At 44.1% G+C, this 26,586-nt stretch overlaps 1 protein-coding gene across 3 annotated transcripts; it reads right to left on the bottom strand.

Moving 5' to 3' along the window:
- Nucleotides 1-155: 155 nt before the first annotated feature.
- On the bottom strand, nt 156-26,586 carry Mep1b (meprin A subunit beta). Of its 3 annotated transcripts, none has more exon segments than NM_001433413.1 (15): nt 156-329; nt 3,306-3,510; nt 4,503-4,638; nt 5,659-5,838; nt 7,381-7,821; nt 8,808-9,023; nt 10,866-11,018; nt 11,538-11,756; nt 13,440-13,618; nt 15,520-15,637; nt 19,427-19,505; nt 22,661-22,701; nt 23,344-23,427; nt 24,074-24,092; nt 26,499-26,586. In NM_001433413.1, coding segments are annotated over 15 exon segments (2,148 nt in total). In that variant the 5' UTR covers nt 26,562-26,586; the 3' UTR covers nt 156-314.

The raw sequence follows: 26,586 nt of genomic DNA, 5'->3' as shown, positions 1-26,586 counted from the left end.
TATTTGCCCTGAGGTCTAGTATTCTGTTCCTAAATGGAAGGAACAATGCTTTGAAACTTGTCTCTGGGTTTCTCCCTCTCACTGACAGTTTTATGCACATAGACTAGAAAGGCCTGAGCTATGGAGAGAAGCAGGGGAGGGAGAGAAATCACCAATTTGACTTTTACCAAAATAATGGTTTATTAGGCACTCAGCTATTTACAGAGATGGTCTGGTTTGAAATGCTGTGAATGTCGTCGCACAGCCTGGGCGAAATATTCTTCTACGACGACAGAAGGTTTCTTTTTGTTTCACCTGCTGGCACGAGTTAATATTCAAAACGCATGTTGCTGAAAGGAGAAAGGACAATTGATGACATAATTCCTAATATAAAAGGTTAGGTCACAATGGAACAGTCTACTTTTCAAGTGAAGTCCCCAGCACAGGCCCTGGCACCCCCACAGCTGCACCTGCTCTGTCCTAGGGAAGATGTCCCAGCCCTTGTGACTTGAGTTTCTCAGATGCAAAACACGATGAGGGCTCAGAAGGGTGAACATCCCCGTTCAAGATCTACACTGGATCTGCAAGATGCATTCTTTTTTTTTTATCATGTTACTTTCATTTTTATTCTTTTTTTTTATTAACTTGAGTATTTCTTATATACATTTCGAGTGTTATTCCCTTGCAAGATGCATTCTTGCTGAACCCAAAGACGGAGGAAAATGTAGTGGACTTCTCACACCTGATAATATACTGAGTGATTCAGAGTGTCATCGAGACAGCATGGTGGTGTGTTTATCCACTCAATATCATGGCCGTGTCCCCTGTGACATGGTGGCATGTGTGTCCGCTCAGCATCCCTGCCGTGCCCCTGGTATGATGGTACTGCTCCCCTCTGTTGACTTAGGCTCGTCTCTGTTTTTCTCATGTTTCTTTCAGTACTTCTGAGATGTACTCAGTTAGAGCCCTTACCAGCTCTCCCACACTGCCGTCACGTGCACACACATTGCTGGCTCTCCCACCTCACCACCCTCTGCCCTTCCTGCTCTTGTGTGTGGTGCATCCCTCCCGACTGCGGGGATCTGGCCCAGGGACCCAGGTTCACACAGGCAGTGCAGCGGGGTCCCACACGGCTACTCTATCACTGTTATTTTCTCAAAAAAGAAGCTGAGGAAAAGGTCTTCAAAAGCAATTTGCATACATTTCATTTACTTTTTGTTGTTGTTTTTGTTTTTTGAGACAGGATCTCCATACAGTCCAGGCACTGCTGTGTGATGGCCTTGTGCTGCCTATGTAACTGCCATGTAGTGCCTTCCAAGTGCTGGGATTAAAGGCGTGCAACACCACGCTCAGCTTATGTGCTTTTAACATATGTGATGTGAGGCTGGAGAGATGGCTCGGCAGGTAAGAGCACCGGTTGCTCTTCCAGAGGACCCAGGTTCAATACCCAGCACTCATGAGGCAGCTCACAACTGTAACCCCAGTTTCAGGATTTCTGACATTCACACAGATGCACATTCAGACAAAACACCTACGTACATGAAATAAAAATAAAATGTATACATATATGTATATGTATATATACACACATATACATACATTATACATATATACACATTACACACATATATACATTATACATATATACATATTACACACACATATATATACATTATACATATATACATATTACACACATATATACATTATACATATATACATATTACACACATATATACATTATACATATATACATATTACACACGCATATATACATTATACATATATACATATTACACACATATTTACATTATACATATATACATATTACACATATTTACATTATACATATATACATGTCACACACACATACATTACACATATATACATATTACACACACATATATACATTATACATATATACATATCACACACATATATACATTATACATATATACATATCACACGCACATACACATTATACATATATACATATTACACACACATACACACACATCACAGTATATATATATATATATGTATATATATATATACACACATATATACTGTGATGGAATCTATTGTAGGCGATACCATTAGAAATCTTCCTGAAGCCGAAGAACTAGACTAATGCTAAAGGAGAATAGAACTGTTTGCTTTCAGCATCCCTGTCCATCCTCCAGCTGATTTTGCAAAATAAAAGTCTTAAATAAAGCATGGACTCATGGTGTCTTGAACTTAAACGCATAGAACATGGTAGCAGCTCTTCTTAAGAAACCTCACTCTTGCCTTAGCTCATTGGAATGCTTCTTTTTTGAGCTCTTTCCCATGCCTCCCACCAGCCGTCTTCCAGGTACTCTGGTTCTCCCTGGAATGTTCTCGTGTGACGCCCTCTGTTTGAGCTTCTGTGTAAGACCGCACATTGGTCTGTGCTCTCTAACTCTGGGGTCGCTAGTGAATCCAGACATATATTTAACCCTGCCACTCTACATGAAAACTTTCATTCAAGAAATGCCCTCCTCAAAGGCTGCTGTCTAGGCAGCTTTGTGGAACTCCTTAGGGTCTACCCTCATGCACTGGCAGGTCACATAGTGACCACAAAGGCCTGGTCCCGTTCCGTCGAGTTAAAATGTGGGTGGCGGTCTGTCCTGGCCCCCATGCTCTTTGGAGGACCTGCACTGAAGCCCAGACTCACCTGTTTCCAGTCCAGCTGCCCTCCCGCTATCACAGGTGCTCCCCAGGAAACTGCCTGGGCCCAAATATGCACCTCAGGACCCACTGTCTAGGACCCACGTTTGGATCTGGTGATGTCAAGCACCTGTAGTCATTTAGAATTTCATCTAAGGCAAAACCTTAAAACTTCCACATGAAAAAAAAAATGACCTTGGTGATTGTTACTCCAAAAGAAGCCAGAACTCACTGGAACCTTTTTTAAGGAAGATACTTCCCCAAACATACTTCTACCCACCTCCTGAGCCCAGCCATCCCAGAACCCTCAGAACAAAGATATTTATAAGCCATGGCCACTTTGCGAGGGAGACGGAGACTGGGAGGAAATTTCAGCTGTGTGGTTTACCGTGAGGGTCACTCCAGAGAATCATGAACAACCAGATACAAATCCCAGAGTGTAATGACTGCCCCTGTAAGAAGCTTCTACAGATGCTGTGTTAAGACTCACTGATTTACAGTGGCGATACTGGCCACACTAAGAGACTCGACCCAATCTACTTAGCTTAGGTCAAAAATTAGTTAGAAATGATGATGTATGTAAAAAAGGCCCAGCCCCTCTTCATGTGGTTCCATAACCAACGGAACACTCGACTTACGTTTTCTAGATTCATGGCTGCTGTCTTTGCACTAGCCTTCTTACGATATTTCCTCCGGGTGCAGTAGACGCTGATAAGGGTGATGATCAGCATCACGGCAAACACGGTGACCGTGGAAGACACAGCAATGACAATCGTGTCCTTGGTGGACCCTCTCTTCTCACACCTTTTGCCCATGTACCACCAGTCTTCTCCTGCAGGACACCTGCAGGAAGAGATGTGATGCCACTTACGGTGTCATTTACGGGTGACACCTAACTGTGAACATCATCATTAGGGGCCCCGGTCACCTCTAAGATATTAGAACACTGATAGCAGCTGACATGCAGAACTATTTGGCCCACAAGTAGCTGAAGATAAGAGACTAGCATCAGGTAAGGCAGGGAAGAGGTGAGGAGGGCGTATTACAATTCATCTGATACTGGAAAGAAGCTGGGGAGAGTAGGGAGAAAACCAGCTGAGGGGATCAGGTTCACCACCGTGAGCTCCAACCTCGGCTAAGGACTCAGCACTTCTGTTGAGATTTGACTAGAAAATGGAGGACGGCAGAATCAAGGGACGAGACTGCTGTGAGGACTTAATGAGATAAGCAATGTAATAAGATATATAACTCGGGCAATTAGACTGTAGTGCACTATTTCTTCATAAGTCATTGTTAAGGTGGATAGCCAAAGTCCCAAATGGAGTTCAAACGAGTAACTGCTGGATAGTTTTATGTCAGCTTGACATAAGCTGGAGTCATTGGAGTGGAGGGAGCCTCAATTAAGAAAATGCCTCCGTAAGATTGAGCTGCAGGCAAGCTTGTAGGGCATTTTCTTTATTCGTTATTGCTGGGGGAGGGCCCAGCCCATTGTGGGTAGTGCCATCCTTGGGCTGGTGGTCCTGTGTTCTATAAAAAAGCAGGCTGAGCCAGCCTCAAAGAGCAAGCCAGTAAGCAGCACCCTTCCATGGCCTCTGCATGAGCTCCTGACTCCGGGTTCCTGCCCTGTTTGAGTTCCTATCCTGATATCCTTCAGTGATGGGCTATAATGTGGAAATGTGAGCCAAATAGACTCTTTTCTCCACAAGTGGCTTTTGGTCATGCTGTTTCATTGCAGCAGTAGAAGCCTGACTTGAACACTCCATCAATATCATGCATGTGAATTATCAGCATCTAATTCCCAGAAGGATAGGGGGACCTCCCACGTGAGCCCTCACTTGCACTCAGCTCTGCCTTCTTGGAGAGTGCAGATGCCGCCGTTCTGACATTCGACCTCAGAGCAGGCATTATGGACAGTCGAGGTGGTGGGGACTGGCCCTGGGACAGCCGCTGTAGAATTGAGGTGAGATATATCTGCAGAGGGAAGGAGAGAACACGGCGGAGATCAGCTTCTGCATTGTCGTTGGACACAGATAATACTCAAGAGTTAAGACCTGTGAAAAAGGTATGTGTCTCCATCCATGACCCGGCCACACTTATGGGCAGTCAGATAAGGATCAGGCAAAGGCAGAGAGACAGCTGTTAGCTGAGGGCTTGACTTCGCTCTCCAGAATCCGTGGTTTGTTTTTTTTTTGTTTTTTTTTTTAAGTCATCTGAGGTGGTATATGTTTACAGTCTGCAAAGGTAAAGACAGGCAGATAACAGGCTGAGAGGCCAGCCAGCCTAGCATTGTCTCAAAGGGGCCTGGAGAGATGGCTCTGCAATAAAGAGCACTGGCTGCTCTTCCAGAGGTCCCAGGTTCAATTCCCAGCACCCACATGGCAGTTCTAGGGGATCTGACACCTTCACATGGACATACATGCAGTCAAAAACAAATATACATTTAAAACATAAAAATAAATTATCAAAAAATGAAGTACTGGTGTCTAAAGCAGACATAGTTGTCTAATGGCTTATACACACACACACATATACACATACACACATACACACACACACGTACACATACATACACACACATATCTGTGTGTGTGTGTGTGTGTGTGTGTGTGTGTGTGTGTATGTGTATATGTGTGTGTGTGCATGTGCACCAAGAGGAGGGAGTTGGGAGTTGGAGTGACAAGCACCATGCCTATCTGGCAGTTGGAGCTCTGAGGGACCCAGGGTCATGTGCTTCCTGCATTAAGGAAGTAAGATACCAGAGGTTTTCAGCCTAAAGATTTGCACTATTCTTCCATAATGTAGCAAATAAATGTTTGACTATGGAACTTGTGATGTTTCAAATTTCTAGTCAATCATATAAAAAAAAAATCCTACTCCTGCCTGTTTCTTACCACAACCTACAACATAGCTAAAAACAAAAGCCAAAAGAAAACAGCAAACAAGCAGACGCCACAACGAGAAACAAACTCACATAAAATTGTGATTCCATACCTTCAACCGTCAGTAAGATGTAAACGTCATCTCCTTTTAAGAACTCTCTGCTCTTCAGCCTCTCTTGGGTTATGAAGACACTGGTTCCATAGCCTCTGCCTCTGCTAAACTGAGTTCCATTAGGGAAAAAAGCCTCCACTCCCACCTTGGAAGGCCTGTCCCAAAGATAGCTTCCATTATCTGAAAAAGCAATTATTTACATTAATGGGCTGGGTTGAGCATCATCACACCTTTCTGTAGGAATGACCAATAGGCAGCAAGGCACAGTGAGGATGGCGCTGAAGAGAACTCTTGGATCCTATTGACCTAGGGTGTGCTCCCATGAATGACGCTCACTCTCTCTGCCCCACAGGAACGAGGCTGCTTGCCAGTGGGGACCTACAAGTGGAGGACATCACACATGTGCACATTGCCTGCCACAAACACCCTCTGCCTGGCGGGACCAAGCCTCAACAGCCTTCTGAGTTGCAGCTGGGCCTTTTTAACTGAGCCAAAGTGGTGAGTTGCTGAGAGTTTTAATATGAGCAGAGAAGAATTTATCTCAGAAACTGAACTAAGTGGCATTTCAGTATCATCCAGAGGAACATGTTGGAAAAGAAAGAAAAACTTCTGTTTTTCTGGTTTTTTCTGTCTATCAGATTCAGTTGCTATCTTTCCTATGTCACTTTGATTCATCCCTGTCACTTATAAAATATGTTTGGTGCCATTCAATTCACATAATTCTATTTTCCCCACTATTCAGTTTCCAGGAACAAAAGATTATTGTAATTCCAAGTGTGATCTTATTTCTCTGGGTCATGTTTTTTTTGTTTGTTTGTTTGGTTTTTTTTGTTTTTTTTTGTTTTTTTTTTTTTTTGAGACTTGGAATGCTGTCACCATCACTAAACCCTGTCGGAAGCATTGACGAGCCATTCCTATCCACTTGTATGCTGCTGCCGCCACTGCCCCCAGAATCTCCATTCTGACTATAAGCTCTCAGCTTGAGAGCTGAGCTGTTTTCCACCATACCACCATGTTAGCATGCGTGAAAGACTCAATAGCAGAGGAACTCTGCCACCCAGCAGGCGTCCAGATCAACCTCTCCTAATTCTCTTGATAGGTCCCTGCCTTGGTTTAACAGCCTAGAACAGTGGAGCTTCAAGAAGTTTTTTTTTCCGGGATAGGAGAGATATCTCAGGGGTTAAGAACACTGACTTCTCTTCCAGAGGTCCTGAGTTCAATTCTCAGCAACCACATGGTGACTCACAACCATCTGTAATGGAATCTGATGCCCTCTTCTGCTGTGTATGAAATCAACTTCAGTGTACGTGGTGTGTGTGTGTGTGTGTGTGTGTGTGTGTGTGTGTGTGTGTGTGTGTGTATCTTTTAAAAAAACATGTTTGAAATTACTTTTTTAAAAAGGGTTTTTTCTTTGAGACCACAATGCTAATGAGAAGCAAATCTGAGGTTTGTAAACATCTTGGGATGTTCTAAAGTCAGGACTCCTAAACCAATAATTAGAAATCAGGGATGGTTATTTCCCAAGGTCCCAGGCCATTTCTAACAGTCTTCTACCTGGGGACTGTGTCTTCCACTAGTGAATTCTTTCCTTGGAACTGAAAACCTTCACTTTGAGGCTGGATATTCTCCAAGTAACCAACAGTGAAATCTCTCACTCCCAAATCACCCATCCCTTATTGAACAATGATCTGTCCCTGCCCATAAAGAACGTAAGCCACAAACCATCGGTCATCTTTGGGTCTGTGGTTATACTCCGCTGGTTGGACATACGCTGCCGGATGTCAGGATTCTGATCCAAGAGTGTCATTGTGGCTTGCTGCCAAGGACACGGCCACTGTAATTGATCATCATTGGCCCCGGAGATCAGGTGGAAATAAAGCCCTACATTGGTCGGGGATGTTAGATCCAGGTTAATCTGAAAAGCGTAACCTTTAGAGGAATAAAATGGAGGACTGTATACAGTGGTCTGGCCTCCAAGAAGCTGAGTGAAATTCTGTATGTGCCAGATGTGGTGGGGACACCTTGTTTCCGAGAGATTGATGTCATCGATAGACAGACCACCCGATGATGCGCCAGGGCCTCCGACGCCTTCAAACACCACTCGGAATTTTTCAGTCACTTGCAGTGTTACATAGTAAAGCTGCCAGCTCCCAGTGGGTATGTCTGCAGAAAGAGTGCTTGTTTCAAGAGCAATGAAGGACTAAGAACTCTGTGCTGACCTGCTTGGTGTTAAAGCTCTAATCTTCAAAAGCAAATGATTCTCTTTTTCTCTCTTCATTAATTTATTTATTCAATTTACATCCCCTCCCTGTCCTCTGTCCCTTTCTCTTCTGAGAGGAAGGAGCCCCCTCCCATCTCCTCCCATGGTTGCATCCAAAGGAGAAAAAGAGTCAACTACCACCACCATTGGTCTCTTTGCTTCCTGGTTGCAGAATCAGTGAGAGCAGCTGCCTCACATCCTCCCTACCACGATGGACTGTGCCCTCAAACTGTGGTCCACAACAAGCCCTTCCTTCATCATAACAAAGAGAAGTAACTAATACAGTCCCACACCCCTTCCTTCCCCGTCTGCTTTAATACGTAGGCTGTTGGCCCACCTCTCTGACATGGTTGATGTAAAATGTGGATCGTCCTCCCCACAAACATAGATCTCTATGACATTTTTTTCACGTCACAGCAGAGGCCTTCATGGGATTCATTTTTTTAAGCTAGAAGTTAGATAGAGTCCATTTCCCATTTGAATGTGACTTTGGTAAAACTGGGCCATGGTGAGATAAAATGGGAGGTGCGAAGAATATTTCTTTAGGGACTGACCAGGCCCTCCCTGAGGCCAATCCTTCCTTCATCCACTCCATACTTTGGTTTCTTTTAGCCATCAACCCTCTCCCTATTGCTCAGAGTCCACAATGTGTTCTCGTTACTTGTGGAGAACTTGAGTCCACAGTTCCAGAGATTGACTATGTTTCCTAAGTATTGCATAAAGGACCCTCATTTTAGCTTCCTTATCAAGTTCTATTTGATAGAACAAGACAGATCAAGTTCTATTTGAAAGTCATGAGTCACCAGTCCCTGCTCTGCTACAAGCTACCATATCAAGTTCCCGGAACACCTCACCCCGAATCTAAGCAATAGAAATGTAGGTACTGTACCTCTTATTTCTCTCTGAAGGGTCAAAACACCATCCTGGTGGCCTGCAGTGTACTCCCGGGTGTAGACGTTCAGTTGGCCATTTCCACTTCCACTGTTATACAGATAAAACTCCACGCACTGAAACCCTCTCTTGGGGTACAGCACTCTGCTCTCCAGCATCGCTGTGACCCCCCCATTCCCAGTGCTAGTGTTGAAGTGCATAAAGAAGCCAGAGTCTGCTCAGAGCATACAAACAGAGTAGACAAAGTAAGATGTTAGGATCGCTCTCTCTGAGCATATGTTTTCCTTCAGTGTTAGCTTAATTCCCGCCATACACACTTTTGTGGCCCCCCAGAGTTCATGCAGTTGAAATAACTTTCAAATTGATATGTTGACAGCATTTGGAAGCTGGACCTTTGGAGGACTCGAGGAGACCATGAAGTCATGAGTAGGGTCCTCACCTAAAGATTTGTGGCTTTATGAGTAGAAGGGACTTAAGCGAGCAGAATGTTTCCTGCGACCAGGTGATGACTCTTGCCCTAGGATATAGCAGAATGCCCCTCAACAGATAACAAGGAGACTCTAGGCACCCTAATCTTAAACTTCTGTTTGGTATCAGACCCCAGGACAAAAAGCTGAGGTGCATATTTTACATAACAAAAAAGACCTGGGGGTTGGGGATTTAGCTCAGTGGTAGAGCGCTTGCCTAGGAAGCGCAAGGCCCTGGGTTTGGTCCCCAGCTCCGAAAAAGAAAAAAGAACCAAAAAAAAAAAAAAAAAAAAAAAAAAAAAAAAAAAAAAGACCTGACCTCCAAGTCCTCCCAGCATCCCTCAGTTCCTACCTGGCAAGCCAGGCCTCCAACCCTGAACTTTCAGCTCAGGGGCTGGCTGCCCCCCCCCCCAGAGCTCTTCCCACCCCCCAGAGCTCTTCTTTATATAATCCAGACATTTTGGTCTCCTCTGTGTCTCTCTGCCTCTCTCTCTCTCTCTCTCTCTCTCTCTCTCTCTCTCTCTCTCTCTCTCTCTCTTTCTCTCTCTGTGCGTCTATCTCTCTCTGTCTCTCTGTGTCTGTCTCTCTTCCCCCACACAATTTCTTTCTCTTCCCCCCCCCCATTCGTGGTAATAAACGTGCCTTTATATGTTTTAATCTGGCTTGAATTGGCTTGTTTCACCAACAAAAAATAACTTATCAACCTCCAAGTGTCAGTGTTCAGACCAATGAGTAAGTGATATTTAAAGAAATTAAGTATCCAATCTCGGGTAATCAGTTATAGCAACCAAAAAAACCAAACCAAGCCTGGCATCATACTGGGCAGTAAAATACTGTCCTACAGCCAGCGAGTTCATGAATGAGACATAGTGAGGCATCCTTTCTCTTACTACAGAAATGAGCTTCTGAGGAAAGAAGAAAGTAAAAGCACCTAGGTCGGAGCTTCCTGTCTTCATTGTAGGTATTTTGGTACCTCGAACTCACAATTACATCCAGCTACAGGTCTAGAACTGAGTAACTCACAGCCCACCGATGTTCACTAGACTCTCCTACAGTCTGAGAAATGACAGAAAGGCAACTCGGTCCCTCCAATCACAGTCCTTCCAAGAGGTTCCTTCCTGTCCTGTTCTGTGCACATGCTGCTGGAGTCCTCACAGAACCAAGCCTTTGATTTGTAGAAAGAAAATCATTCTGAGTGAACAAAAGCAGAGGAACGGCGGTCACTCCTTTACAGTGCGTAAGGCCCATTGCTTGGAAAAACTGGATGTGTTCTCATTAGTAACTCTGATAGGGACGGTGCAGGGGTTAAGAACATCTAATGCTCTTACAAAGAACTAGAATTCCATCCCAGAACCCATGTTAGACAGCTCACAACTGCTTATAACGCCAGAGGATCTAATACCTCTGTCTGATGAGAGCATCCACACTCACATGTGCCTACCACCCACCCCACACTATTATTCAGAATTTAAAACATTAAAAATAGATTATTTTAAAACCGATAATAATTTTGATAGAAATGAGAGATGAAGCACCAGTCTTTTGGACTGAACAGGAAGGCTGGAGCCACTGATCACAAAGCCTGTTACCTTTGCACTGGCCCATGTTGGAGTGGTCATTCTCCGGACCACTGAGAACCTGTGAAAGCCGCTGCCAGTCAGCACTATCTTGTGAACTTTGGATCATGCCACAGATATTCTCCAGCTCAAAATCGCAGGAGTCCATAAAACTCAAGGAAGAAGCTACAAAAGCAAGAAAGAGATGTGAGCATTCACATAGGACAAGCTACGTGATAAACGTGATCACAGAACTACGGGGAATGTCTGGCTGACTGTAGGACCCGCCAACCTGTAGACACGTGTCTGTCTGGAGAGTCTTGTGTGTGTGTGAATACCCAGTCCACATCCATTTGTGGAAACCTGAGGTAATATTCCTCTGTTGGTCAAAAGTTTATGCCACAGCAAACGTTATTTTGTTTCATTTACTGGACAACTGGCTTAAAAGAGGTTTGAACTGTTTCTATTTGAATAGTAGAACCTCAAAACTCTGCATGGGGTACATTGTTTCAAGGATTCAGGCTGTTTTACAAGGGTAAACTTTGGAAGAAGTAAAGTATTGAAAATGTCTGGTAGATTGGGACCCAGGTGCTGTTCTTTTAATCTAGCTTTCATAGTCTCAGAAAACACAAATGGATACAGAACATCTTTTTGTTCCAGCAAGGCAGAAGAAATAAGAGTAATTTCAAGGTACCCATCACATACTGCAGCTGTACAGCTGGTTCAGCTTCAGAAGGTCATAGTCACTGAAGTCCATTCGTTGGCCAATCACATCCTCAAAGTCTGAGATTTTCGTAATGATGGTAGACTCTGTCCCATTCTGGAAAGCGGTTTTGCTGTAGTGCATTACCGAGGTGTAGTCGTATGGGACATTCAGGGAATCAGACACACTGTCGTTGTAGATGTTGAAATTGTGTTCCTTGCCTGAATATATTTTCAAAACTTTCATTATTATATGCTCATAAAACTAAGGTGCGATTACTAAACGCTGTTGACTGAGAAATACAAAATGCAATAGAGAGAACTTTGTACACGTTATCTACTGAGTGCCAAGGGTTCCAGATACTCTTGTCTTTGAACCTGACATCATGCACAGTCATGGTAGTAACAGTCAAACTAACAAACACACTGGCACTTCCAGGACAGTCAAAGGTCTAAGGCTCTAGGGACTGTTAATGGAAGAATTGGTTCTACAAAGCAGTGTGGAAACATTCAGCCATCATCCAGCTCCGATGGAGGCTTAAAGCGCTCACAGCAGACTTCTCCGGTGAGAAGCAGGGCTTTGGGGAGTATGCTAAGATAGGACTCTACACTGATAACATGGGTAAGAGTCCTTAGAAAAGCTGGATGTAAACTGATTGCTGGAGGCACATGCCTTTAATCCCAGCACTCCAGAGGCAAAGGCAGTGAGTTTGAGACCAGCCTGGTCTACAAAGTAAGTTCTAGGATAGCCAGGGCTACACAGAGAAACCCCGTCTTGAAAAACAAAAAAAAAAAAAAAAAAAAGAAAAAAGAAAGAAAAAGAGAGAAAGAAGAGATAGGCTACCATACTACTTGTGTATTCATTTAAATCACAGTGGCTATAGCCGTGATTGGAGTTGCTTGTAATATGACTGCTAACCATGTATGTTCCCCATGAAACTGTTTGTATGAGAATGCCTGTGCATAGCTTCTGGGACCCTGCCCCCCCCCCCCCCCGTTGGCTCAGATTGGTAAATAGAGATGCCGGCAGCCAATGGCTGGGAAAAACAGACAGAGGTGGGACCTTCAGGATTTCCCAGGCTTGGGTCCAGGAAGGAGGAGATCCGCTGTGACGGGAGATGTGGAAGAGAGGAGAGAAGCCGTGCCTGAGAATAATGCAGGATAAAGAGGCAAAGCAGCCGTGTAAGGGAGCGGAGAGAGTGTGGCCCAAGAGGGCTGCCCAACTGGGGCCAGCCAAGGTAGAAGATAAAGAATTTAGTAAGTTATAACTCGGGATTATTGGCGGGGGGTAAATTAACCCCACGGAGATTAGGAAGTGGCCCAGCGATTGAGCTGTTTAAGGCATATCAAAATATAAAGGCTGTGTGTGTGCCTTTCATTCAGGAACGGAAACCACTGGGGAAGATAGCAAAACTGCCCGCCACCAGGATTTATTATTAATTATTTAATTCAACACATGATAGGGTATTATATATTTTTAGATTGTAAATAACTTAGTGTCTTATCAACAAAATAACTTCTCACAAAAAATGCTGGGTAAGTGACAGGCATGCTGATTGATTTATTTTAAATAAAGCAATAAGAGTACCAATCATTTTATTAATATGCACATAACAAACTATTACCTTGTTACCCATAAATATATAAAATTACAACTGTAAATTTAAAATGTGATTTTTTTGAGCTACCATGAGCTCCAAAGACAAACCTTTTAAAACACTGAGTTGAGTATATTGAGAGAAGATACCAGGCTACTTAGCTCCCTGTTGTTGGGAACTGATTGCAACTTGGTATCAGATGAATTTGTAGACATGATAAAGTGTATCTAGTCTCCAAAGTAACAGAGACCACTGCTCCTGATGCTCACCTGCTCAGAAACTTGACCTGTAATTAAGGGAAACATACCGGACAAGATCCTGTCCCAAACTATAGTGATGTAATCATCTCGGTCAGCACGCGACTGCTCGTGCCAGAATCCCAGGGCGTGGAGGAACTCATGTTGAACTGTTGCTATTCTGTCACAGTTTGTCCCGATGGACAACTCTTGCTTCCCAGCGTGAATGTTTCCCACTGAAGACCAGCACCTGACACGGACCAGGAACAGGATGTTTGCCTCACTGTGGAGTTCACTTCTTTACCTCATATGTCCTTCCCTTTTCAGTGGGGGACACACTGGACAACAACATTGACTAGCACTCCTGTTAAGGAATTTCAATCCGGCAACATGGCTGCTCTGGCAATCTGGCTAGAACGCAAACATACACCCTAAAGGTAAAATCGGTTTGTAGAAGGAAGCAGCCATGTTTGAAAGTGACATCTAATTAAAGGGAAGGTTTAACAGAATGAGTCAGAGACAGGAAAGAGCAGCACAGGAAAGAGAGGCTACTTAAGAGCACTGCAGAGAGAGAGAGTCAGTCAGTCAGTCGGGAGTCAGTGCCGGGAGTACATGCAGTGGAGTTTGTCATGAGTTCATGCTGTTCAGCGCAGATCAGCAGAGGCAGCTGAAGCCAGAGAAGGAGCCAGATGAGAACAGATGGCCAGAGTTAGTTTGAGGCCAAGCAGAGCAATTCCGTGAGAAGCTGAAAGAAGCCAGACCCTATTAGTCAGCTTGGAGAGGAGTTTAAGCCAGAACATCTGAGTCGAACCAGCCAGTTCAGAAAGAACTAGAAAGGGTGAATGTATTCAGCGGTAATCTCCGAGACTGCAATTACATTAAGAGAATTAAAGTTAATTTTACTTTTACAGCACTCAGCGTACAAATATTGTGAAACAAATAATTTTTAGAGAATTTATCTCAGGACCATGCATTGTACAAGGACAAGTTATCCATGTTCATCCTTGAAATTGCAACCTTTTTTTTTTAAGATGGGCATGGGTATATCCTTCATCACAAATTGTTTTGTGTAATTTTATTGTTTATCTCTGTGTATGTGTATCTGGAGACACACAGGGGTGTGGATGCCTTCAGAAATCAGAAGTGGAATCCCCTGGAACTGGAATTGCAGGTGGTTGTGAGACACTCAGTGTGGATGCTGGGAATAGAGCCTGGTTGCCCTACAAGAACAATAGTTGAGTCATCCTCTGAGTTTTACAGGGAGAACAATTACTCAGTCATTGTGTTTCAGGACAATGACACTGCTTCCTTTCAAGTAATAAGAGGTGCTCAGTTAAACTGAATTCACACACATTCTACAATACATTTTACTTGAAGAGAGAATAAAGAGTACTAAGTTGTAAATGAGATGAAATTCAAAAGGCTGTAGGATAAAAGACATCAGTTCATGCTTACTAGATATTGACACCGGCAGTCTGGTTGTGTGCATGAAAACATTTTCTATTTTCTTATTTATCTTAGTGCACGTGTATCTGTGTATACACGTTTGTGCAGGTGTGCACGCATGTGGCGGCCAGACCAAATGTCTTCCTCTGTTACCTTCCACCTTACCTTTTGAAAGAGAGTCTTTCAGGTCAGCAATTCACAGGCTGGCTAGCCAGTGAAGTCCAGGAACCTGTCTCTATCGCCTCAGAACAAAAAGCTGTCTCACACAGTTTTGTTCTCTTTTGTTCAGAGCTGGGGATCTGAACGCAGGCAGCCTTCATGTTTATGTAGCAAGAATTTTCTTAACTAAGCCATCTCCCCTCCCCAAGTTGGCTGCCTCTTCTCCCTCCCTCCCACCCTCCCTCCGTCCCTTCCTTCTTTTCTTTCTCCCCCTTCCTTCTCGTGCTTCTCAGTCTCCATGGTTCTCCCCTACTCTTTCCTTTTTAGAGTACTGTTAACCTGCTCCAGGGGCCTACACATACTGGACAGGCCATCTACTTCTGTGACACATTATTTTATGGCCAGAGAAAACAGGTTTAAAGGTCAGACTCTGAATAAAGAACAAAGGCATTTGTCACCCCGCCCAAAAGTCAAGCAAGACCTTGGACCGTTGCTCGGAGGAACATCGTCTTCTCAGAACCTTCACAGGCCAACCTTCCAACTTACCCACTGCCCTTGAACACTGATATATAGTTCTCTTCTCCAGACCAGGGCTTGAAGTCAATGCACGTTTTAAGGCGATAGCGCTCGAACGCATTGAGGATTACTCCTTTAGCATTCATTTCTGACGGAAGACAAAAGTGCGCTGTGAGATCTCTGTTTTCTTTTCCTTTTTAAAAAATATTTATTTATTTTTTGACTTTTCAAGACAGCCTCATATGTCCTTAAAATAAGACAGGATGCCATGGCCACCACATGAGCGGGATATAAATGGGACCTGCTAGTAAAGCTTCAAGAGAATTCCTGTCCTGTGTTGAACTGTTCTGAAAACCAAACAGAACGTGTGTAAAAGTATCACAAACTGTAGAGGCTCCACCATTCACCTTAGGTCTTTACTACCACAGGTTCTGGCTAACTTTGGGTCATTTGTGAGTAACCCCTGGCATCGCAAGGATAAAGAATGTTCCAGAACATCCCAGGGTCTCTGCAAACAGTGGTGCAGTTCCTGAGACCCACGTGGTGAAGGGCCTCTGACTCCCACACACAGTTCAGCACATGTTCATACACACAGCAGGGGAATAATGTGATTTAGAAGACAACATGAGAAGTGCAGTTCTGTGTGAAAGAAAGAGAAAATCTACATCACCTCAGTTAGGGTGATGTAAGAGTCTCTTTATTTGAATGGACAGAGCTATGCTGAGTTCTTAAGCTATCATGTTTTCTAACAATTGTTCCCCAAGGCTGGGCTGCATCCTGACCATACCTTCTTCTTAGTCACCCACTAAGAGCCACGTCTATGAAGTACTGTGATGTGCGTGGTGTGCAAGGACTACATGCATGCCAGAGGAGCGCTCTCCAACGTGAGTTACATGCCCAGCCCAGGAAATGCTTGGTTCTTAAGAAGACATTATTTTTTATATTTCCCCCAAAGGTATCTTTCAGATTGATGTTTTTCAGAGGCAAGCATTGCTTCCTCTGTCCACAGAGAAAACAAACTCACTACAGGTGAGCTGGGCTGTTTGTGTTCTCTGTGTGTCTCTCTGTTGTCTCTTGTCTGTCTCTCTGTCTCTGCCTGTGTCTCTCTGCCTGTGTCTCTCTGTCTCTGCCTGTGTCTCTCTGCCTCTGCCTGTGTCTCTCTGTCTCTGCCTGTGTCTCTCTGTCTCTGCCTGTGTCTCTCTGCCTGTGTCTCTCTGTCTCTGCCTGTGTCTCTCTGTCTCTGCCTGTGTCTCTCTGTCTCTGCCTGTGTCTCTCTGCCTGTGTCTCTCTGTCTCTGCCTGTGTCTCTCTGTCTCTGCCTGTATCTCTCTGTCTCTGCCTGTATCTCTCTGTTTCTGCCTGTGTCTCTCTGTCTCTGCCTGTGTCTCTCTGTCTCTGCCTGTGGCTCTCTGTCTCTGCCTGTATCTCTCTGTCTCTGCCTGTGTCTCTCTGTCTCTGCCTGTCTCTCTGTCTCTGCCTGTCTCTCTGTCTCTGCCTGTGTCTCTCTGCCTGTGTCTCTCTGTCTCTGCCTGTGTCTCTCTCCCTCTGCCTGTGTCTCTCTGTCTCTGCCTGTCTCTCTGTCTCTGCCTGTGTCTCTCTCCCTCTGCCTGTGTCTCTCTGTCTCTGCCTGTCTCTCTGTCTCTGCCTGTGTCTCTCTCCCTCTCCCTCTCTCCCTCTCCCTCTCCCTCTCCCTCTCTCTCTCCTATATAGGCTGGTCCAGCCGTAGGCTCAGGCTCAACCTGCCTTTCCTTCTGGAGGACTTCCAGAGTTACAGGTGTGCTCTTCTACTCCTTTGTACTTTTTCTGTACAAAAAGTTTTTAGTTATTGTTAGATTCTTTTTACTTCTCCCACCTTTTTCCTCTGTGTGTGTGCATGTGTGTGGGTGCACATGTGCATGCATGTACCTGTGTGTACATGCACATGTGTATGTGTGGTGTGTGCGTGTGTGGTTTGTGAGTGCACATGTGTGTGATATCAGAACTCATCCTCCATGGTTCTTCTCCTTAGTCATTAAGGAAGGTCTCGCAAGCGACCTCGGGGCTTTCCCATATGGCTACTCTCCACAGCCAGCTTGCTCTGCATCTCCTTGTCTCAGGAGGAGGGAATGACAGTTGACTTCCCGACACACAGCACTTACGTGGGTTCTGAAGATCTTTCCATGCTTGCCATCTCCCTCTTCTGACTCTTTAATAATTTAATACTAAATTAAGAATTATTTAGGGCTGGAGAGATGGCTCAGAGGTTAGGAGCACTGACTGCTCTCCCAGGGGTCCTGAGTTCAATTCCCAGCAAGCACATGGTGGCTCACAACCATCTGTAATGGGATCCGATGCCCTCTTCTGGTGTGTCTGAAGACAGCTACAGTGTACTTATATATAAATAAATAAATCTTTTTTAAAAAAAGGATTATTTATTTCCAGAAAAAGAGATAGTGAGCTCTTATTAACATCTGGATTTGCCAAAATAAAATCCTGGGAAGCAGCCATTTTCTGTGAGTGGTTGTTCTGTGGTTTTTATTCATATTAACATCCTGTCCTGGGGCAGGCTGGCTCTTGTGCTGCTCCCCCAGAGGACTGGAGTTTAGTTCCCAGGACCTACATCGATGACTGCTAACAGCTCCGGGGATTCAGTGTCTCTTCTGGCCTCGGCAGGCACTGCACATGTGTTATTCACTCGCTGGGCATGCACACATACACATAACGGAAAGCAGTAAAAGTGAAGCTCTTTTACAATCCTTTCCAGTCTGGGAGTGATCAGTGGTACTCCATCTGCCTAGAATGTCCCGGGCCTAGATTCTACCATCAGCTCTGCAAGAAATATATAAATGCTTGAACATGGGGAGATGGTGCTTAAAAAAAATAAGCAACAGTAATGGAGGGACGGCCTAGTGGTTGAGAGTATTTATGCCTTCCTCTTCTGGAGAACCAAACTTGGGTTCCCTGTCAGGCGGCAGACACCGACTGTAACTCTAGCTCCAGGGGATGCATCCTCACAGAGGCTGACTCATGTACACACACACACACACACACACACATACACACACACACACACGCACACGCATATGCACATACATACACTCTCACACACATATACATAAATATATACTTACATACACTCACAAATACACACACATACATACACACTCACATATATGCACACTCACACACAGAGGGAGAGAGAAAGAGACACCACACACACACACACACACACACACATGCACATACATACACACTCTCACACACATATACATAAATATATACTTACACTCACACATACACACAGATACATACACACTCATATATATGCACACTCACACACAAAGGGAGAGAGAAAGAGACACCACACACACACATGCACATACATACACACTCACACACATATACATAAATATATACTTACACACACACACGCACATACATACACTCTCACACACATATACATACATATATACTTACATACACTCACACATACACACACATACATACACACTCACATATATGCACACTCACACACAGAGGGAGATAGAGGAGAGAGAGACAACACACACACACACACAGTGGAGGGGAGAGGGAGGGAGAAAGGACAGGGAGGGAAATAGAATATGAATTAAAGTACCAATAAAATCTAGGACAAACCTTATTAAAAGCAAGAATGCTTCCCTAATATTTATGCCCTTAGTATTCAACACAAAGTAAGTTCTCCATCAGAGTTGACCAAATTGATTTTATATTGGTCAAAACCAGCATGCATTCAGTCAGAGATGTTTACGATCTTTTGATTTTGCTTATTTTTTTAAAGTAAATGTAATACGACCACATCGAGGAACAACAGCAGCAATGAAAAGCCTTAACACCACACAAGGCCATTCTGGTAAACATCGGTCCTGCCATCTCAGGAACACTCAGGGAGAAATGGAAACTCCGAAGTGTGTACTAACCCAAGCTGTCTTCTAGAACATATGGAATGGTATGTGGCCATCTGTAGTTGTCTCCAATGATGGAATTCCTCCCACTTGCCTGTCAAAAATAAGTGTGAAAAGAGTCAGTTACGTGAACTAGACAAAACTAATCAATGATCAGCCCGGAAATAAATGAAGTTTACAGTTCTTCCTGTGAATCAAACATGCAAATGGGGCATGTGTCTAAATTTCTACCATAATTTAATAAAAACTTACAGATGGGAATAACTAATTACTGTAGTTAACAGAGCTAAAGGAGAAATGGGACTCAAAACAAGATTGTTGGAAAGTGCGCTCTAAGGCATGGTTGATGTTTAGATATCAAAAACACATCAGAATGGGCTGTCAACACCTCCACAGTTAAGACTGCTCGCAGCTCTTGAACAGGATCTAAATCCAGTTCCCACCCCCCACATCAGCAGCTCACAAATGCAGTACACACACAACATGCATGTGGTACACATAAACACACTCAGGCTCACACACACACACACACACAACATGCATATGGTACACATAAACTCATGCAAGATCGCACACTTACACTCATGTAGGCACATGCACACACATACATACATACATACATGTGTTATATATAAACTTATTCAGGCTCGCACACACACAGCATGCATGTGGTACTTATAAACTCATGCAGACTCACATGCATATAAACAGACAGACAGACAGAAGAGGAGTGATAACTAAATCAAACCTTAAAAATCTGATTCTCAGGGGGAAAAAAAATCAGACATAAGAAGGATGAAAAGTTACAAGTTTTTCTGGAAGAGAAGCCTGGAGAAATCACTCGACTGTTAAGAGCGCGTGCTGCCTTTGCAGAGGACCCAGTGTGGTCTCCAGCACCACATGGTGCCTCAGAACCACCAGTCACTCCAGTTCCAAGGGATCCAATGACCTCTTATGGCTCCAGTGGCCTCAGATGCACACACGGTGCACAGAGACACATGACAGCAAAACACCCACACATGGAAGATTAGAGCTAGATAAATATTTCTAAAGCCACCCTAATTTTATAATAGAACACTAATAATGTATTTTTAATGCCTCTGCCCTGGCAACACAGTAAATGTCATTGCAGAGAGCAGAACCGCCTGGGCGGTAACTGCAGCAGGGTTCCCACACTTGCTCAGCAGGGCCTTTATCAGAGACACCGCCTCAGCCCATCGTCACCTGGTTAAAGAGTGACTTTACTACAGGAAACGGGCTTCAGGGTGGAAAATACTATGGAGAAGGCAATGCAATGCTTGAGACAGAGGGCAAATGGGAAGGCTACTGCAAACAAACAAGGAAGCAATGGCAGGGCTTGACTACCTGGGAGAAGTGAATGAGTCAGACTCTTGGAGAGAAGCTGGCAGGGGACACTAATGGACTGGGAGAGGGTGGGGCTGGGCCAAGGGCAAAGGGGACTCCTAAGGTTGTTACGGATTTCCTTGAGATGAAATCTGTGAAGCAATGACAGGCAGCTGGAGAGAAAGGCTCCGGGGGAAGGTTCTAGTGGGATGGTCAGTGCGCACCTACATTTGCTGTATCTTGTAGACATTCACACTCAGTGTGCAAACGGACACCGGGACTGAGGGGCAAGGCACGACTAGAGTTACCCACTTACAGACCTAGTTAAGAGGTGGCATGTGAAGCCATAGCCCAGGTGGATGGGGAAGCAGACAGAAAGGGACCAGGACCAGGAGGAAGCCTTCAGATGGCAGCTTCCTCCCTATTTCCCTTCCCTCTCTCCTTCCCTACTTCTTATCCTCTCTCCCCCTTCCTCTTCTGCTCCCCTCCCCTCCCCTCCCCTCCCCTCCCCTTCTTTTTGTTGGAATCAAATCCAAACAAGAGCCTCAGTATCACACTGTGTCCCCGGCTTCTCTTTGACATTGTAACTTGAGTTTAGGTCTTACTGTGTAGCCCGGGCTGGCTGTGAACTTGTGCTTCTCCTGCCTTGAGCGCCTGAGCAGTGGGATTACAGGTCTGAGCTCTATCTCTTCAAGGAGGATTTGAGAGGTGTGCTTACGGTGTGCAGAGGCCATGGAGGGGGGATCGCAGAGTGTGCTGGGGGAAATAGTAGAAGTTTGGAGAGCAGAAAGCTCTACTGGATGATGTTCATGTCTAAGGGTGTATATATTTTATGAGTGATCTTGTTAATTTGTCTGTTTTTTGACTCTGCATAAGCTTCTACAACATAACAATTGTAAATGCATTTTTAAGCATCACTGATTCCGTCACCTATAAAAGAAGAGTAAGTTCTTAAAGTTTTAAAAATCTGGAAAGCAAGGAAATACACCTTGCTTTTCTTTTTAAAAAGTGCTTAGGACACTGGACGCTTGTGTGTCTCTTGTTTGGTTGGTCGGGTTGTTCTGGTTTTTTGAGACAGAGTCTCACTGTGTAGTCCTGGATGACCTGGAACTCACTGTGTAGACCAAGCTAGCCTCAAACTCAGAGATCCATCTGCCTCCCAAGTGCTGGACTTAAAGATGTGTGACAGGACACCATGTCAATAAGACACTGAACTTTCAAGTCCTCTTAACTTACATCTACATCTGCACATGCGTCTTTCTGTGTGTCATCATGGCTACATCAGAATCAACACTCGAGAGATGGTTTGGGAGAACCCTTTCTTGACATCATTATTTATAGCTGATTTCAGGGGGAAAGAATAATAATAATAATAATAATAATACATGATAATTATATATTATATAACATTTATACACAAATATATTAATATTATGTTACATATAAGAATTATATATTATATAATATATTTTATAGAATATATTCAGTATATAATTTATTCAATATATCAAATATATTGTATAATAAATTATTGTCATTATTATTAATAGAAGCCTAAGTCATTGGATATATTTACAAACTCAGTTTTATTTTACTTCAACTAGACGAAATCAGTGAAGCTCTGTTTTTAAACAAAAATTCTCCTTATTGCAGCAATAATAAAAAAATCATTCAAAGCACCACACACATGGTAAGAGATAGTGGGTTTCACCACACGGACGCCGAAGTACTAGAGGATGAAGACGTACTATGTATGAGTCCTTCCAGGGCAGCGTGCACTCGGAATTCGTGCCACTGAGCTGCTGCACCTTCTGAAAGAGCGCCTCAGCCAGGAACCCATCGCCATCATCCTCAGTACTCACAGTCAGTGCTCACGTCCATCCTGAGAGCATCGCAGCAACTCACCTCCAGTTTGATGTCTCCCTCGAAAAGGTCCAGTCCTAAATCTAAGAGAAGAATTGAGATGCGCCGTGTTATTACATTGGTTTCCTGTGCCGCATAAGAGATGATGTTTTGAAAACTCTTAAGGAAGAGAGGCTCGCATGGCCCCACCCCTAAGGATCTGTATGCAGTTGAATGGTTTTGGGGTGGGAGAGACATCGTCTCCAGAGGTGTAGTCCTGCTATGCAGAGCATGCTCTTGTGAGTGACCCCTCCCCCAGCCTTCGTAAGTAACCCTGATGACTCTCACAAGAGGAAAAGCAAAACAGAGCATGAAAGCAGAGATTGGAGGAGGTGAGGGAGGATGGAGCTTGGTGGGAGTCTGAGGAAACTGGAGGGGACAGAGAGGGTAATGGGGCAATATGATCAAACATGTTATACACACGTATGATAACGCTGTAATGAACGGCATCATCATATGTAAGTAAAACATGGGGGGGGGCCTGAAAGATAGCTCAACCAGAAAAAGTCACCTGCCACCAGGCCTTGACAACCTGAGTTTGATTCCTGGGAACCCATATGGTGGGGAAAGAGAGCCCACGCCCACAAGTTACACAGACGCGCGCACACACACACACACACACACACACTCACTCACTCACTCACTCACTCACTCATTATAATAAAAAAGAACAAAGAGCCACAAACCTTCATTGATATCGAATATGTCTTGATCGATTCCCCCATCTATGTCTTTGACTGAAATAACAAAGAACACATTGGACATTATGTCCATGAAAAGGAAAAGGATCGCATTAATCACACAATCAGAAGGAAATACGTTTTTGCCTCAGATGCTCATTTAGCGTGCATTAATTAATTGATGGGGACTCTAATCGATTGACCCTCCTGTGAGCCAGACTGGGGACTGGACAGGGGACTTTTGCGCGTGCGCTCTGTCCCTTCCACCCCCTTGAGTGTCACATGACTCTAGGTTTATGTGTGTCAGTAAACACAGCTTGGAAGGAAGGTGGGACTAACTAGAAAATGCAGAACTGTTCCGCCCACAAAGCCACTGCAGTGACCTTTCTTTATTTCTGTTTTTCTGATGTGCCGATGGGTCCTGAACGCCAGTGTTGGTGCTGGAGCGATGGCGTAGCGGTTACGAGCACTGGCTGTTCTTCCGAGGACCCGAGCTCAGTTTGAAGCACCCATATGACAGCTCAATTGTCCCGGGGACCCAACACCCTCATACAGAAATAACAAAGCAAATAAATAATTTTTTAGGAAGCCAGTGTTTGATCAAAGTTCATCACACTGTTGCTGGGGTTCTGCATCCGCCGTCCATGCCTCCCCCTGGGCGGAAGTACCCCTTTACGGCACGGGTCAGCACGTAACCTTCTCGCACTGTCTAGAGCAAAACTCAAAATAGACTTACCAAACTTTTCTGGAGCTGGCTGGGAAACAAACACCGAAAAAGGGTATTATTACAAGGCTCATGGTATAAATAACATTTTTGGCTCCAACTTTGGATCCCTTTTGTAATCATATTCAAAGATTGTTTGTTTGTTTGTTTGTTTGGTTTGTGTCTGTATGTGGTGGACAGAGGGAAACTTGCAGTAGTCAGTTCTGTCTTGTCTTGTGTGAGTCCTAGGATTGAACTCAGACCATGAAGCTCAATGGCTCGTGCTGGGTCACCTGCTGAGTCATCCCAGTGGCCCCAATCTTGTATTCAATTTTTTAATACCGGGTCTCTCTGTAGGTCAAGTTGGAACTCATTTTGGCATCTAGGCTAACCTTGAACTTGCTACAATCCTCCTCCTTCAGCTTCCCAAGAGCTGGGGTGATAAGCATGAGCCACAGTGGCTCTAAGTTACACTCAGACAGTTCTTTTTATTAATAAGACATCACACTTTCTTCCGTATATCCCAGACAAATGAGCTGGAGTTTATATAATACTTTGACCAGACAGATTATTCTACTGTCATAGAGAGACTGAATCTTCCTGTTAAAAAGATAGAGACAGAAAAATCAACTTCCAAGTTTGAAATGAAGGCAGTCCACACAACTCAGCCGTCATGAAAACACTCACTTTACACAATCTCCTATAAGACTGGTGAGCAACGCTCGGAAAAGCTACAACCTTATTCCCAATTAACGGCAGGAACTTTGCCTAACACCTCGCTATAGTCATGTTTACCGTCCTCCCTCAACCAGGACTCTACATCCGAAAACAATACCAAATGTCTAAGCAAAATACCAAGGAGTAGATTCTGTGAGTTTTTAAAAATACATTCACCTTTTTGTTGTTTTGGTTTTTGTTTGTTCTTGAGACAAGCTTTCTGTGTATCTCTAGCTGCTCTGTAGACCAGGTCATCCTGGAACTCAGAGATCTGCCTGCCTCTGACTCCCAAGTGCTGGGACTAAGGGTATACGCCACTAGCAGCTGGCTAAAATACACACATTTTTTAAAAAATAGATCATAAACAAATTACTGAGTTGCATACCCAATGAGGGGGAAAAATGAAATCAACATCAGAAATTTATTTTGAGGACAGGGATATACACAGGAGCATATATGTGTACAGCTGCTTCAGAAATCCACAAGTGTCATTCTTTAGAATCCACCTACTTTATTTTTGACAGTCTCTCACTGGGCCCCCAGGGCTCACCAGTTAGGCAAGGGTAGTTGAGCAGTCATTCCTCAAGGAGCCCTGTGTCCCTGTGTCTCTGCCTCCCCGGCACGGCATTACAAGCATACGCAGTCATACCTGGCTTTTCATACGTGTTCTGGAAATCAAACTGGAGTCCTAATGCCCGAGACGGCAAGCACTTTACTAAAGGCAATCTCCCCCCAGGTTCTCTGAGAACCTTAATCAATGTAACCTAGGGAGAAGTCAGCAGAACCAGTAGACAATCGTGTGATTCATGCCTGGGTTCTCTGGGTTCTTTAAGGCAATTTACTTCATGAATCTTAAATGATCTGTGTGATGAGGTCACCACCTGATTTGGATGAGTATCATGAGTTATATGACACCACACCAAAACATGCCGTAAAAATGTAACGCTCTTTCACACGGGTGTAAAGCACAATTGCATTAAAAGAAAAAGAGCTAACAGCGGAGATAAAGAAACCTGAATTGTTTGACAAGATGTGGGAATGAACTAACTGGTCAGATGGCTACCATTGCTTTGACGGCAGGCATCCTAGTTTTCTCATCTGGTAACCACACAGCACACATTCACAGATGACCCCATCACCCGCAGAAACAGATTTACAAGTAGCTACTCTGAACCCCAGTTAAACACGAAGCGGCCACTTCCCATCTGACATTCTCTACTCATCTGCATGCCACCAGCTCAATAGAATGTATTTCAAGTTCCAACTAACGAGTTCCTCCGCCATTAGATAGTTCACATAAGACCATGAGTTAGCTTCTAAGTGCTGCTGGAAGATGGTTTTAGACTGGCAAAGATGCAGAAGAGACACTCCATAATGTTAAACTTTGTGAACATTGCCTCTGATGTTTGTCAGTCTTCACCTGTGACAAGTTACTCTAGAAGCAAACAGTATGTCACTCAGCAATAAAAATGGCTTTTAAAACTTGCATTTGCTGTCTTATCAAAAGAAAACTGTCACACAACAGTGAAGCAGAAAGGAAAATATAAATTTCTGTCACAATCTCTAGATCTCTCTGGCAGAGTGACCTTTTATAATCAATATTCCGTCAGCCCCTACCTACCAGGAAACGATGCTCATTTAAGACCAACATTTTGAATAATGTAATAGAAAACAAAAGCAAACAATTATCTCTCAATGATTTATGTTGGCAGACCCCCAATTTTTCTGTTAATTTTCTTACCAAGCCAGAAACCAGGAGAAATGTGGCAAAAACCAGAAACCAGGGCCAATGCCGGGCATCCATACTGTGGCTTTCAAAGTTGCAAGCT

The sequence above is a fragment of the Rattus norvegicus genome, chromosome 18, assembly GCF_021556685.1.
Source record: "Rattus norvegicus strain SHRSP/BbbUtx chromosome 18, alternate assembly SHRSP_T2T, whole genome shotgun sequence".
Classification (NCBI taxonomy): Eukaryota; Metazoa; Chordata; class Mammalia; order Rodentia; family Muridae; genus Rattus; species Rattus norvegicus.
The sequence above is the reverse complement of the archived record's forward strand: the minus strand, read 5'-3'. Positions and strand labels throughout refer to the sequence as shown.

Coding starts and splice junctions, on each gene's coding strand:
- Mep1b (XM_087592203.1), bottom strand. Junction 22,702..23,343: donor CATATTCGATATCAATGAAG/GTTTGTGGCTCT, acceptor TTCTTCTCTTAG/ATTTAGGACTGGACCTTTTC. Junction 13,619..15,519: donor TCAGTGTTCAAGGGCAGTGG/GTAAGTTGGAAG, acceptor GGTCCGTGTCAG/GTGCTGGTCTTCAGTGGGAA.